At 39.6% G+C, this 16,371-nt stretch overlaps 1 protein-coding gene across 1 annotated transcript in view; it reads left to right on the forward strand.

The window, feature by feature from the left end:
• ATP23 (ATP23 metallopeptidase and ATP synthase assembly factor homolog) overlaps nt 1-4,464 on the forward strand; it is a 20,633-nt gene extending 16,169 nt beyond the window's left edge. Inside the window, exons 7-8 of the mRNA XM_017733167.1 lie at nt 1,459-1,542; nt 2,495-4,464. Coding sequence (XP_017588656.1) covers nt 1,459-1,542; nt 2,495-2,698 — 288 coding nt within the window. The 3' untranslated portion in view covers nt 2,699-4,464. The remainder of the gene's footprint in view (nt 1-1,458; nt 1,543-2,494) is intronic.
• Nucleotides 4,465-16,371: the final 11,907 nt, after the last annotated feature.

The following is a 16,371-nucleotide window of genomic DNA, read 5'->3' on the forward strand; positions in this document are numbered from 1 at the left end:
TGAGCTGTTCCGATGTGAGTCTTTCCCTTGGGCTGCTATTCTTCAAGACCTGCTCCAACTTGAGTTCTTTCCACAGCATAGAGTCTTTCAGGAATGGACTGCTCCAGCACTGGTTCCCCAAGGCCCACAGTTCCTGACAGTAAATCTACTCCTGCATGGGCTGTCTGTGGGCTGCTGCTTTTTCAGGGCATGTTTGTCTCTTGTGTCATGACGTCTTCCTTGGTCTGCAGTGGGGATATCTGCTCTACTGTGTTGTTTCACAGACTGCAGGGAGACAACTTCTGTCTCCATGCTCTTCCCCACAGGTGGCCAGGGACTCTCCTCTGATGCCTGCAGCACCTCCTCCCCCTCCTTCCTCACTGTCTTGGTGTCTGTGGGGCATCACTCCTCCGTCTCACGGCTGCTCTGTAGTGTTTTTTATCCTTTCTTAGACATGTCATCACAGAGATACAACCAGCACCACTAATGGGCTCAGCTTTGACTAGTGGTGGGTCTGCTTTAAAACCAGTTAAAACTGGCTCTGTCTGATATAGGGACAGCTGCTTCTCCAGTCTCACAAAAGCCACCCTGGCAGGCCCCTCACTGCTAACATTTTGCCATGTAAACTCTATCCAATAATTCTGAATTATTAACTATCATCTTTTTTTGTCTAAGCATTTACACAGTGCAGAATAAAGCATGTAAGCCTCAAACATAAGTATTACATAAAACTCCTTTTATATAAGTTTTATATAAACTAAGTGCCTGTTCTTGCTCTTGTTGGGATTATTTGTTCACTTCATGTCTTTTGATTACTTAATTATATGGTATTTACTTTTTTTGTTGACAGCTTTTTAATTCTTACCTTTTCATATTTTCCATGCATTTATTTTCACTCTGGTACATAATTATAGGAAATCAGGTTTTAATTACATTTCCTAACAGACCATGTAGGGTATAGAACATTTAGCAGACAAAAGAAATCCTAGTGTACAGGACAAGACAGTTAACAAGCTAAAACATTTAAATGTGGCTTTTTGTGAAACAGACGTGTTACTGCTCTTCTGAGTATTGCAGCTGTAGTCTTTGAAAGGTATCTGCCTTTCTTCCTGGCCCTTCTAACAGATTCTGATGTAGATTGTGGAGAATGCTACTTTACATTTTCTTCTAGCAGTTCATATATATACATACACACATACATGTAACCTCTACTGCTCATTTATTTAAGCTTTAGGTATATGTGAGATGTAGTTCCTGGAGAAACTTGAGGGTTGTGGTAATACTTTGCAGTTCACTGAGGCTGAGATGGAGGTAAAGAGTATGGTAGTAACAGGTACTTAAGAAGTTAAAGTGGCCTTGGGAATATTCTCCATCAGCAATCACCAGAAATATACTGAAGAAAAGCATTTGCTACAACTTTTTTGACTTTGTATTTTCATGTGTTTCACTGATCTTGTGCCTTTTTATTTTTCTGAATAGATTCGAGCTGCTAATCTCAGTGGAGACTGTACATTGATGAATGAAATAGCCAGGTTTAAATTTGGATTGAAAGGGCACCATCAGGTAAAGGTTCTGGATGCTAAAATAGAATAATTCGTTATGAGCCATCTTTACCTACTTGGTCTCAGGCTCCTGCACTTTCATAGCTGAAAACTTTATAAAAGAAATAGATGCCATGGACTTGCTGTTTCCTCTTAACTAACCTTTAATGACTGATTTAGGGTTTTGTTCCCACCTCGTTATTTTTATTGGAGTGAAATTCTTGAATACTTAGTCATGTTTTAAAGCATTACCACTGACAGTGGATGGCTAATAAAACCAAACAAAAACCAGGGCTTGCAGGAAATGTAGTGGAAATACCTTGTCCACTATAAGTGGGTGACAATCTTTAAAAAGTCTTTGAAAACTGAAGGAAGCAAAATAAGAAGATTTCTAAACAACCGCGTTGTCTTGTAGGAATTAATTTTTGTAAATAGTAATGAAGTCTACAGATGGAGACCCAAGTAGCTGCTGATGTTAGAGTGGCAGTTAGCTTGTAGATGATGTTTACATATTTTTTTATCTTTTGGTAAACAAACTGTGTAAGAAAAAGTTACCATAAAGAGAAGTATCAAATTGAAGGCCAGTAGAGAAGTCATTCCTTTGTTTTACAGCATTTCAGTTTGTAAAGATCCTAACTGGTCTTTGTGTCTGTTTCTTTCTGACATATTTTTTCTTGTGCCCAAGTCAAGTTTTACAAATACTTAATACCTACAACAAATGCCAAGTTGTATTTTAATTCCTGTTCTAAGGAATGTCTTACAATTATCTCATGGTTTATGTGTGTATGGAAAAACTAAAGCACATAGTTTACACAGGATGAAACTAAAATTGACTTTAATACTTATTACAGGCACTGTTTGACTCTTCTTTCATACAAAATTATTGCCTTTATAATAGGAGTTAATACTTGACAAAATCTGGAAAAAATTATGCTAATAATGACAGATTTTTCTTTATTTATTTTTCACTTTAGACTTGTGTACGAGACAGAGCAATTCGTTCCATTCTGGCTGTTCGAAAAGTTAGCAAAGAAACAGCAGAAAAAGCTGTGGATGAAGTTTTTGATGCCTGCTTCAATGATCTGGAACCTTTTGGAAGAATCCCACACAGCAAAGCAGATGCAAAACGTGCTTACAGAGACTTTCAGAACAGAGATCGCTATAATGCTAATTTGTAAGGGGGGAGAGGAGGGGGAACCACATGAGAAATTCCATTAATACCCAACTGTTCTGTAACATCTGGAATCATAGTCTATGCCCACAGTGCTGGTGGAAAGGGCAAATCTGTCAAATGTATCAGTTAATTTTTTAGACTTATTTCATGAGCCAACTTCCGTGGGAGTAAATGGGGTAAATGAACCAGACTAAAAACTGTGTTTCCTCACCTGTTATTCTGGAAAGATAATTTAGTATGCCAAATAACTTGTCAAATAATGATCTGCATCTTTCAATGTGCATTTAATTTTGATTGGTCTGACTGACTAGGACTTGGTTTCTGAAAGTTTTGTTGTCAGTGAATAAATCTTTTCATAAAATCTTTACATTTTCATTATCTTTGATACACAGCCATGAACTTGATCTTCATCACTGTATTTTAAAAGATGGGCACCTGAACTACAGGTCCATGGTCTAGATTTAATAACTATGGCTAAACCCAAAATTTAGTAATTGCCACATTTGTTTTTGAGCACCTCCTGAAATTATTGGGTGGTCTAACATTTGTTAGTGGTGGGAAAGCTTTTGTACTTGACTCCTTTAATGCCCGAATTGCTGCTCATGTTCTGATTGTCTCTGGTAGTGGAGGACTGGGTATGATGATCAGTGTTGCCTTCTCCTCTGTGTCCCAATATATTTTGTGACAACAGGACTGTCAGTGTATGTAACTTCTTCAGGCAATACAATACTGAGATTTGGCTGTGGTGAGACTTGAGCAGGAGTGAGGCACTGAACTGCTCAGGTTGGAAATGTCAGCACATGTACAAATTTTGAGTGCCTGACGTGCTACAGCTGAAAGGGGGAGGTACTCCCAAGTACCTCCAGAATTTGGCGGCCTTTAATAGGGCCCTTGTTTGACTGTGCAGCTTTGGGCTCCTGCAATCCACCTGTTTATTTCACATGCCTACAATGCTTTGGATCTGACCATCATTCTGTAATTTGCTCCTGGGAAGTATTCAGTCATGTGATAAGTCTCTAGCCCAGTGGTCCTGCTCCTAAGGTGTCACTCAGGAACAAGATGCCTGAAGATGACAACAGTGTGTTGCCTTTTCCTGATCAGCGGCAAACACCTTTTGAAGATTCAAACCTAAACACATTCCTCAAAAAGGACAAAGCAGCACATACAAGAAGTGCCTGAGAGAGCTGATCAAGCTTGAAGTGCCTGAGTTCTGTTTGTGTTGGACTATGCATGGGTTGCATTTATTTGCAGGTGTAGCATAATTCATACCTACAAGACACTATTACTTCTGGGGCTAAGCATTAATGTAGATCCCTCAGAAAGTCATCCCAGTTGTACTGGGGGAAGTTGGGTCTTGACTAAGATTCCTCAAAACTGTACTTTCAGTAGTTTTACAGAATTTTGAATGGAGATTTCATAATCTTATTTTCCTGGGTAATTCATCAGTGACTGAAAAAATCTCATGGCTGAATATCTCAACAGAAAAAAGTGGGTGTAATAACCTAGATACCTACGGAGAAAATTACATATTGAATTCTAAGCTTCCCATATTCCATGTAGTCTGTGTAGACCTGCAGTTTCCAAAATCCCCTGAGGATCAGAGACACCTTGAAAACAGGATAATAGTGTGTGTTAATATTCCCTTAACCTTTACTGCTCTTCAAGTCACCGTTTTAGTCAGTATGATGTATGATGCTGGGTTTTTTATACTTCTGACACATATTCTGGCAGATAATCCATTATACCTCATTAAACAAAGTTCTGCTTTAATGAATGTGTGTTTGCATTTATATTGTATTTTGACCAATACATAGTTTGAATATATACATTCTTCTTCAATCTGGGATAAACTTTTATCAAGGCTACTTAGAAATGAAAAATATAGCAATAAAAACTAGAAAATGCAAGCATACAAGCTCCTTCTTTTTTTTTCTTTAGCATTTTTGATAGGTGAACAAGATGAAAATCTTGGAAAGAAAGTATTCCAGAGATATCTGCAAGAAATATTGGTAATAAAGAGGACATTGAGCTATATAAAGATGTAATTATTAACATCTGTATGCATATCAGTATGAAATAGTTGGAGACCAGGTTGGGCACAGTAATCACCAAATGTTTATTTTGCAATTCTTGGAGAAGTAAGGAAGGGACTCAGCAGAACTGGTACCTTGGACTTTCAGAGGGCAGACTTTGTCCTGTTTAGGAGCTTGGTTGGCAGGGTACCTTGGGCAGTCCTGAAGGGCAGAGGAGTCCGGGAAGGCTGGATGTTCTTCAAGAAGGAAATCCTCAAGCTGCTGGAGCAGGCCAGCCTGGCTGAACAGAGAGCTTTGGCTGGAACTTGGGGAAAACAGAAAAGTTGGAAGAAGGGCCAGGCAGCTCAGGAGGATGACAAGGATGTCATGAGGTTTTGCAGTGAAAAAATGAGAAGGGCCAAAGCCCAATTAGAACTTAGTCTGGCTACTGCGTAAAAGACAATAAAAGTGTTTCAATAAATAACTTTGTGACAAAAGGAGGGCTAAGGAGAATGTCCATCCTTTGTTGGATGGGAGGGGAAACACAGAAACACAGACTGAGGAGAAGGCTGAGGTACTCAATGCCTTCTTTGCCTCAGTCTTCAGGAGTAAGAGCAGGTGTTCTCTGAGTACCCTGAGCTGGGAGACAGGGGCAGGGAGCAGAATGAAGCCCTCATAATCCAAGGGGAAATGGTCAGTGACCTGCTACACCTCTTAGACAGACACAGATCTCTGGGGCTGTATGGGATCCAACCATGGGTACTGAGGGAGCAGGCAGAAGTGCTCACTGAACTACCTTCCATCATTTATCAGCAGTCATGGTCAAATGAAGGTCACAGTTGGCTGGAGGTTAGCAAATGTGATGCCCAGTTACAGTAGGTTTGAAAGGATCCAGGGAACTTGAGGCCTGTCAGCCTGGCCTTTGGGGTGGGGAAGGTCATGGAGCAGGTCATCTTGAGTGCTATCACGTGGCACATAGAGGACAGCCAGGGGATCAGGCCCAGCCAGCATGGTTTATAAGGCAGGTCCTTCTTGACCAATCTGATCTCCACCTGTGACAAGTTGATCTGGTGGATGCAGTCTACATGGACTTTAATAAAACTTGTGACACTGTCTCACAACATTCTCCTGGAGAAACTGGCTGCTCTTGGCTTGGATAGGTGCACTGTTCATTGGGTTAAAAACTGGCTGAGTGGCTGGACCCAGCGGGTTGTGAATTGTGCTATGTCCAGCTGGCTGTGGGTCATTAGTGATGTTCCCCAAGGTTCAGTATTGGGGCCAGTCCTGTGTAATATCTTTATCGATGATCTGGATGAGGGGATCAAGTGCACCCTCAGCAAGTTTGCAGGTGACACCAAGCTGGGTGGGATTGTTAATCTGCTGGACAGCAGAAAGTCTCTGCAGAGGGATCTGGACAGGCTGGATTGATGGGTTGTGGTCAATGGTATGCGGTTCACCAAGGCAAAGAGCCTTGGGTCCTGCTCTTGGGTCACAACATCCCTGTGCAGCACTACAGGCTGGGGGGAGAGTGTCTGGAAAGCTGCTCCTGGGCGGGTGTTGGTTGACAGCAGCTGAACATGAGCCAATGTGTGCCCAGGTGGCCAAGAAGGCCAGTCACATTCTGGCCTGTATCTGAAATAGTGAGGTCAGCAGGACCAGGGCAGTGATTGTCCCCCTGCACTCAGCACTGGTGAGGCCACACCTTGAATCCTGTGTTCAGTTTTGAGCCACTCACTTCAAGTGCTGGAGCATGTTCAGAAAAGGGAAACAGAGCTGGTGAAGCATCTAGAGCACAAGTCATATAAGAAGCGGTTGAAGAAATTTGGGTTCTTTATCTTGAAGAAAAGGGGGCTTGGGGGAGACCTTATCTCTCTCTACAACTACCTGAAAGCAGGTTGTAGCCAGGTGGGGGTTGGTCTCTTTTCCCAAACAACAAGTGACAGGACAAGAGGAAACAACCTCCAGTTGTGGCAGTAAAGGTTTAGACTGGATGTTAGGAGATATTTCTTCATGGAAAGGGTTGTCAAGCATTGGAATAGCCTTCCCAGGGCAATGGTTGAGTCACCATCCCTGACGTTATTTAGAAGACATGTAGGTGTGGGTTTAGTGGTGGACTTGGCATTGTTAGCTTAACGGTTGGACACAATGATCTTTCCAACCTAAATGATTCTTTGATTCTATGTAATAATGTCTATGAAATAAAATTGCATATCCAGAAAAAGTCAGTTTAAGCAACAGATACTTTTCTGTTATACCAAGTCAAATTATAATGGGAGAATATATGCACAGCAAGTCACCAGAAAGCAATCAGGACAGTCTGATGGGCTTGTCATTCACTGAGAAAAGAAAGGACAATAATTACATGGAAGTTTGCACACACTGTTTATCAATTAGAGCAATCATTTCATTGCTTCAGGTGCAATTTTAATCTGCATCCTTTTTTCTCATCAAAACAGAGGTTAAAAAAACAAGTAAAAACTCCATGCAAATATGAAAAATTTGTGACTCAAGCAGCAGAGGGAGCTGAAGGACTGTGGAACAGCATGTTCCTGTGGCAAATCAGCAGCAGATTACACACAGCTGTTTTTCAGTGAGCAGTTCACTCTTGGTTTAAATTCCTGTTTTAATCAAACTTGCATAACTTTAATATTAAAAGATGTTAAAAAGTAAACCACATTTCAATCACTTCTTTTTTTTTTTTTTTTTTTGTTAGCTTCTGCAGAATATATGCTTCCTTTAGAAGACCACTTCAAAACGTGTGGAAATACTTTTGGCATCTGTGCTGTTTTGGAGTGTGACTGTGTTCACAGGGACACTTAGACAAATGCCAGGATGCATGTGGCAGACCAAAATGTCAAGCTGTAAAGACCCATCATTGATAATCAGAATCATGCAAATTACATTAGTTTAATTCCTTATTCTTCAAGCCTGAATTTTCACAAGATTATAACTTTTAAATCTGAAAGATTTCAAGTTTTGACCAAAAAAAAAAAAAAAAAAGACCATCATTGTCCAAATAGTAAAGATATATAATCCTACATAGAAAAGTAATTTAATAAAGGGCCTTCAGGCATTTTATTTCTGCTAGAGAGGAAGTGCTAGATGTGGCATACCTCACTGAATAGCTCCTTGGCAGAATTATTTAAAGTTTGTAGCACCTAGCTCTCAGTTGCATGGATGTATGTTACCACAGGAGCCTTCATCTGTTGATAGTAGTTTTTAAAAACTGGTTTAGAGACAGTAGCAATTATAAGTGAAAACAACAAAAACCATCAGTAAACAGAAAAATCCAACTCTGAAATACTGAGAAGTTCAGAAGTTTTCAGGGCATGGTCAGGGAGTCTTATCCACTGGAAATCCACCCAAATTACCTAACAAGCATTCATCCTTTAGCCTGCCTGTATGCCTGATTAAAAAGAAAACTAGAAAACAAAGATTTACTTGGGGGGGGGTTATTGTTTTGGTTTGGCTTTTTTTGTTTCGTTTGTTTGTTTGTGGGGGGTTTGTTGTGTGTTTGGTTGGTTGGGTTTTTTTGTTTTGTTTTTCCTGTTGTTGTAGCTCTTTAATGGGTCATGAAAAAATAATTCAGAGCTTAGGAGAGAATTAAACCATTACTCTCACTTTCCTTGAGAAGAAGATGAAAGTTGGAAAAAGGAGAAGTAGATGAAAGTAGGGAAAAAGAGAAGAAGGGCACATACGAAGCACTCTGTGCTGCTGAGTAAGGAACCAATATATGAAGAGAGATCTTGGTTTGCGTCCCTGTTCTAAGCAAAAAGTTCTGAAGTGCTTGCTGGTTTTGCACCCATCTTCTCCTCTCACAGACATCCACTGGGGAAAAGGCAGGGGCAACAGGAAGCCTCTGCTATCCAGGCACTTTGGTCAGTTCCCCCTCACTCCTTCCCAGCACAAAGTGGAGTCCTTAGGAGCACCTTTCCCACTCCCCAGAGTGTTGAATGATTTTCTTTCATCTCCATTTTTTGTCCTGCTGTTTTCTCCTTGTTTGAAGGAATTACTTCTCCATGAACACATTACATCTCTTCCTCTTTCCTACTCAAATTCTTCTTATGCATGTTTAAGATTGCTTAAAGAATCACCAGCAAAGGCATCAGTAAGAACAGGTTTAATACAAAAGTGACAGCACAACAAAATTTGTTGGCAAGGTTACTCTACTACTTAGATGGTTAAGGCACACCGAAGAAAAGCAACAAACAAAAATCTAGAGTCAATCAATCCAAACCCTAAGGGCCCAATAGCACTTAACAGCATTTAAATTTGATAGTACTTAAACTTGACAACATCTAACATGACTTACATTATAACTTAAACAATTTGGCAAAGGATTCATACAGGATTTACTATACCACAACAGTAATTTACTTACAGGCCTAATTTACAAATCTGAAGGTCTTAAGTATCTAGGAGAGCAGCATTTCTCCCACATTTGATATGCATACTTGCATGCACACAGACATAAAGAATCTGTATAAAGTACCTGTGAAAAATTACCCTTGAAGGTAGTGAAATACTCACTTCAGATGCCTTTTCATCTTCTCAACGGGCAAAAAGTTGAGCCTCAATGAGTGGGGGTGTCAGATCTGTCATCGTTCGACAATCCTTCAAGTACAGCAAACCTGAGAGTTTGCTGGCTCTGAGAGGCCAGAGAACCTCAGAACCTCAGAGGGAGGTTGCTGGTCACAGCCTGATGTGGTCCAGGAGAGCTCAAAGTGTCTCATTTTAGACCACTGTTTATAGGGCTGCAACAGACTCGGCTTTAGTAATAGTAATCTTTCATCTTGGCTGCACTTCAGGTCGGAAACTTTCTTTGAAAGTATGAGAACAAAAATATCATTCCACTTGAGTTGTTATTCAGGGAAAAAAAGTTTCCAAGGTTGCTCAAAAACAAGGGGAGAAGCTTGTTAGGCAGCACAAGTTTGTGGGAGAAGATGGTATTTCTGATAAGCTCAACAGCTGCTCAGCCCAGGTGTTGTTGTTCAGGGCCGAGGTTTGACAAGCATTTCTCAGATCATAGTGCAGCCTGGAGATGGGGGCATGCATCACCACAGTTTGTGTGTGCAAGTAAGGAATGGCCTTTCTTCTTTTCATTTCATTACTAGTTACCTCCTTCTTCTCCCACTGTGCATCTCCAATACACAGGAGGGAGAGGGTAAACGAAATTTTATCTGGGGAACCAGTCTGCTATATTATGTGTGTGAGAACAAGGGGTATTTCTTCTGAGCATTCTCTTTTAATTTCCACCTCCTAATGCCACAGGACTGGATTTGACTCTGATAGCTTCTATCTGGTCTGGTGGGAGCCAGCTGGGAGTTCCCAGGATCAGACTGTGAGTGAGTAGTTGAATCCCCTTTCCCAGGTCCTATTTTCTGGAGCTTCCTTCTCACCTCTGGTCATATGCCCATGAATAAACCTAGATACCTGTAGGCATCGTGACTGTGTCTCCCCCACTACTCCTGTGCCCCAGCTCCTGCTGCTGTCCTCCCCTGCTCCTCAGCTGCCCTCACACTCCCTGCATCCATGCCAAGCTGTTGGTGCCAGCTGGTGGCTCACCACATTTTAGTCTCTTGATTTGACACTTTACTGTAATGCACTTCGGAAACTTGGGAAATATGTTTCTTTACCATAGGAACCATGGTAGGGGATGGGAATTACCAGTCAGACCTCACGCTGATACTGAATTGAATTTCTGGCAGGGCTGAATATTCATTCATGGGAACTGAAGCATTCCTGGGTATCACAGAATATATATTACCCTCAGGTTTCACGCCTTCTGCCTTAGACCTTCTGGTATGAGGAGTAGGAGACTAATTACCTGTAGGACTGGGAATACAAGGAAAGAAGGTCACAGGTACACATTTCCATCTTGATGCATTTTTCTGACTGCTGGGTAAAAGCAGACTTAAAAGGACAGCTTTAATATAATAATCCTTTCCTGCTCTTTGGATGACTCTAATAGAGTTAATTTGTCTGCCAGCCACTAACTGCAGTGGACTGGATATTACGTCAACTCTTTCTGGTTCCTGTACCCTTCTACTTACTCCATGCAAAGAAAAGATACCAAGGGTGTCCCCTTCCTTCTCTTTACAATACCCATGCTCTGACATAACATTCCCCAAGAGGTAAGAAATCTAGGTTCAAACCTTTAAGACTTTTGCTCAGAAAGAAAGAGATGCTCTGCGTTTCAGACACATGGGCTCAGGAAGCCTTCCTGAGTTCAGTCAATGAATCTTGGATAGCTGAGTCTTTGATGCAGTTAGGCTTTTAGAAATCATACTGTTCACAGTCCTTTCCAAGTGCCTATCTCACACAGAAAATGCACTTTTCTGAAGATATTTTCTAGAATTCTGCTAACCCCATTCAGTGAGGCTGGGCATGTAACTTCTACACTGCATATATCACCACAAAGTAAGGCATCTACTGCATGTGCAGTGCTACAGTCTTAAAACTGTGTCTTAATATGGGGAAAAAAAAGTAACACTTTTTAAAAAATTCTTTTAGATTTAACTTTAGGAAGTATTATGTTTAGGAAGTATTAATTTCGGTTGCTTTTGTCTTGGCACATTGGCCTTTGTAGATCTTTTTTGAGACACATAACTGTCACCGTTCATGACATGCTTAATGTAAGCAACCTAACTCCAATCCAAATGCTGACAGAAAAGGCAGCAGATCTGGTCCCAGAGGTTGGGTGTCTGAGAATAGATGGTCCTATGCTGTCCAAGGGTGACCGAAGCACCTGTGGATGAACTTTAGGAAAACACTAGGATAATAGATTTTCCTATTCAAAATCAACCTTCCCTGTGGTGACCCTCTTTCTTGCTTCTTCAAGACTTTTGGACATGCTCCTTATCACCTGAGAGTCTCATCAAACTGCTGTCCACTCTCTCCACCCCCTTCAGCAGCAGTGGCTTCAGCAGCTATCCATCGTCAGGCACATTTGCCCCCACCTGAGAAATTCTTAAAGTAGTGCTTAGAGTAAATCTCCCTCTTGTACAATCTTTGTTGCAGCACTGGAGATGTCGATGGAAACCAGCATCTCTACAGTTAGTAGAAGTCTTTTAGAGGTCTAGGTTTAGTCTAAATTTCTTCTGATATGTTTTAAGGGGGGATTTTATTTTTGTTTGTTCTGTTGGTTTTTTTTAAATAGAACCCTTGTTGTCTTCAACTGTAGCCTCATAAAGCAAATTCTAAAGGAATGGGTGAGACAAGGGATTTTGCTAGAAATTACTTATTTCTGGCCTTGTAAACTGTGCCAGTGAAAAAACCCAAACCTTTTAACTGCCTCTATTTCTCTCCTTCAGGAATCCTGCTATCAAGATGTGAATGTCAGACTCTCAGGGACACAGACTCTTATACAGCTCTGGAAGTTCTGATCAGCAAAGCACTTAAGAACTTACTTACATTTAATCATGTCATTTTTAGACTTACCATTTGTTGCCTTGTGAACCACAGTACTCAGCACCTTGGAGAACAGTACTCTAAGTGCATCAAGTGCACTTGAACTTGCTCAGTGAGCTATTGCATGTATGGTCCTCTCAAAACACAAAAGGAAGGTCATTAAATCGATGTGACACACTTTCTAAGCAGTATGTTAACTTCAGTGGTGTCTTTGCATTTCCATTTAAAGTGTTATTGTCTGCCTGCTGAGACTCTTCCTGCTTTATAGTAGTCATATCTTGTACTAAAGTGAACTAGACTTTACTGTGTATTGTTAAAAACCTTTCACAACAGAGGCTGCTGGTATTCAATGGTGAACGGTAAGATTCATGTGTGTAATTTGTCAAGTGTTAAAGCATTTGTGCATTCTTTGGCATGAAAACCACTCTACAAATGTAAGATCATTAAGACTGTGACTTGTCTCCTCAGAGAGAGAAAAACGTGACTAGTCTAAAAAATCCTAGCAACATCCACATACTATTTTGTTCACTCAAGGCACAAATTTCTCAGCAGAAGTGGAAATAATAGGATACTGATAGCAAATCAGTTTCTTCCACATCGTGACTATAAATAGGTTTCCTAAGCCAACTCTTCTAATCCAATTTCAGTATAAAAGTTTACACCTAAGTTCAATGGAAAGAATGATGCAGAGTGACTATTGTTCCTTATAACTGTTCTTTGATTAATACTTAGATCACATAACTTAAAATAACAAATATTTCACACAGATTCAGAGCTACAAAGAAGACAGACACATAACTTTAAACTGTAAAACCTACATCAAGGGCAGAAGGGAGATTACTAGTAGGGCAAGAGCCATGCTTATAGTAAGGCAACGTATTTGTAGAAATGCTTTTGTCTTCTAAAGAAGGTTTTGCTTCTGATATATTTATACTCCTCCTTGTATCCTCATTTCTTGTTTTGTTTTTCCCACAAATTTAATATTTACAATGCTGTATTTGTGAAGATAGAATTTTATGAAGCAAGAGAGATTTTAGGTGAGGCAATTGTGTAAAATTAGGTCAGCTACTCAAAGAACTGAAGTAATGAAATATGCTTTAGGTGACTAGACACATTGCATCCCAGAAGCCAAACTTCATTTGCACAAAGCAATTATTGAAGAATTTCAAACAGAAAACTACTTTCTGCTTACCAAAGTACATATTTTATCACTTGTGAGTATAGAACACTTACATGCAAGTATTGGTGGAGTGCTGTATTCTCTGATCTTGCAATGAAATACTCAGTGAGACCCCGCTTATTGCCATAGACCAAGGACAGGGTGGAACTTCAGGAGGTACTCACCACATTTGTTGTTGGTGTTGTCCTCTCCCTTTTATTTCACATTCCTTCCAGAAAGGGAAGAATGGGTGACACAGATTTGATTCTTCACCTGAATATTTTCCTATTTGTAACTGTTTTGTGAGATTGAGGTAAATAGGTTAGCTGGGGATTTGGCCTAGAATATGATAAAGCATGTGTAGCTACTGTCAGAATTCCCTCCTGAAAAGCATATTACATATTTCTTGTTATGTAGTAGAGTTTCTAACACAGATAAACATTGCCTGGAAATCTATTTTCCTTCTCTTTAAGACAATTGCATGTTTGTAAGGCATAATTTTTCCTTTTTCTTTACTAATCCTGCCTCTGAATGGTTAAAAACTCACAGCTTTTAAATTTCTCCCAACTCAACAAATTAGTAAGATCAGAGCAATAGCATGATGAAACACAAATTGAGAACCAAAAAAACTTCATGTATTAATAAAAAATATACCTTATGTTTGTATATTTTCTAAAATCAAAATTATACATCGGTGATGTGTCTAATTGAATGTCACAATATCAGTAATTGTGCTGTCTATGAAATACATTTGTTCCAAAGTCAAAGTGTCACCTTGCTGTCAAATAATCCCATAGATTACCATAAACAGAGCTAGAGAAATTGTACTGTGACTGAAAAGAGATGTGATGTGAATCCCAGTCATTACCAAAGACATGACTTCCATTGTAATTATCTGCCTACCACAATAGCTTCCTTCTGCCAGCTCTTGCTTACCTGCTGCCGCACAAACTCATTAACATTTTTGTTGATACAATACCATTTGTACAGTTAACCTTTGTGCAAAGTGAGGGCATTTCTTCATTATGATGGATTCTGTAATACCACAACAACTTGCATTGAGGATTATACTTCTCTTTTCTTCATTTGTGGTTAAATTAGAAATTAGTCCAACACCTGGGTTCCATTATACTGAGTTGCCTTGTCATCTGTGGAAAATGCAATTTGGTTTACAGGTAGCTTCAGTGTTCTCCATCTAAGAAGGGATTACTGCTGTTGCTCAAAGTGACTTTTAAAGGCAGATAGATTCTTGCACATTTCAACTGGTTTTTGATGGAAAATAAGAAGTATTTTTCAAAGTAAATTAAGGAATGATTGTTACATTTTTAGATATCAGACTTTAGAAACTACAACCTTTTCCTATATCTAGATTTTTAAACATAAATTTTACAATCACTTTTCTAGATGATGTTAGGTTAAAGATTGACTTTATATCAATATTTCAAATTCATAGTAACAATCTTAAATTTTTGGCTTCTTTTTCATGGTCTGCAAGCATAGCCTCTTTTTGCATTTGTTGGACCATTGTAAACTATAAGTGTTTTTTGCACAACCTATAGAACACTTTCCATAAGTAGTTACTTGATCCGTGTAAATTTAGATTAGAATTTTAATTGCCTGATAATTAAAATAGAATTTTAAAATAGAATTGCCTGATAATTAAAATAGAATTTTAATTAAGATTGGAAGTAAATACATTTTTTAAATTAACCAGTGCTGAGAAATATAAAGATATATTTAGTGCTAGACAGAAGAAATGTATCACATTTCAGGTCTTGGGGTGGATCTGTAGAGCTTGTTGCATTTAGTTTAGGTGATATATCTTTCATTTCATCTAGCAATTTCATGAAGATTATTAGTCATCCGGTATTTGAATTATCTCTGTACTTCTCACAGTGATGTGGTTTGCGAAGCTGAAGGTGAACATGCTGCTAATTTTACATTTGTGAGTTCTCTGCCTCACATGTAACAGACACTGAGCTGCTTTCTTGCTGATCATGTCTCTCTCTCTCCTGAGAGCCCAGACTCTTTGACACTTCCTGTTCTTCCCACTATCCCATTCCTAAAACCTGCTTAATCCCATTTTCTGTCCTATTTCTGCCTCAAATCAGTTCCTTTTTAATTCTTTCCCAAGGTTGCCTGGATTATCTGTCTTCCCTTTACTGTGAAAATTTCTAGTCCCAGTTGATGCAGCAGCAGGGAGGCAGGTTCTCTCACAGACTGCATATTGGAGATAAAGAGGACTGCAGGCAGCAACTGGATGTGTTAGGTCAGGATGTGTCCTGCACGCTGATCAGAAGAGCTCTGTAAAAATCTCGACTCTGAAAATTTGCCAGACAATAATTCAGTAAGGGAATTTGATACAATGCAGAGCAATCTGAAGCAACCACCACCACCCAAAATGAAAATAAGTTCTGGGGGGTTCTCATGAGATATGGTATAGTTACAAAACATACACAACTCTGTGATTTTGTAGACTTGCAATACTGTATTGGCATTGTTTGTGTCTGGCTACAGACTTTGAAACGCGTTTGCAAGGCTCAGAACAGAGGTTCATGAGGCTTGCCCTCTCCAAACTGTTGTTGTTTTACTAGGGTTGGCTTTAACACTTCTAAATTTTTCTATCGACTAGATAGTTGTCACTAATTCATTCTACTTCCCTTTAACTTTGTAAAGTATTATCAAATTTTTATTGAGATAGCAATAATAAGCAGTTGTTCTATGTACAGTGATACATTTATGGCCACCATACCTATGTAGTATAGAGAAATACCAGCCTGGTAAGATAGCAGAGGCATCAAGAAATGGAAATGCAGAATGCAGAACAGGGGAGGGCAGACGTGATGATAAATGGGCACAGGCTGACACTGGCACTATTTATGACCCAGGGCTGTAAACAGTGCAGCAGCAGTCAACTAAAGAAAGGAGCATCTGGAACTGCTTTTAGGCGTGTCCCCATTTTTTAGGGATAAAAAAGAGACAGATAAATAGTATATTATACAGGTAAAAGGCACTGTATGTAGTTAATTTAGTTGTAATGTGGAGCTTCAGATCATTGGAGAAAAAAGAAAGGGTAAAAACATGCTAGCAAACATG

Source organism: Corvus brachyrhynchos, unplaced genomic scaffold (assembly GCF_000691975.1).
Source record: "Corvus brachyrhynchos isolate BGI_N302 unplaced genomic scaffold, ASM69197v1 scaffold32, whole genome shotgun sequence".
Taxonomy (NCBI): domain Eukaryota; kingdom Metazoa; phylum Chordata; class Aves; order Passeriformes; family Corvidae; genus Corvus; species Corvus brachyrhynchos.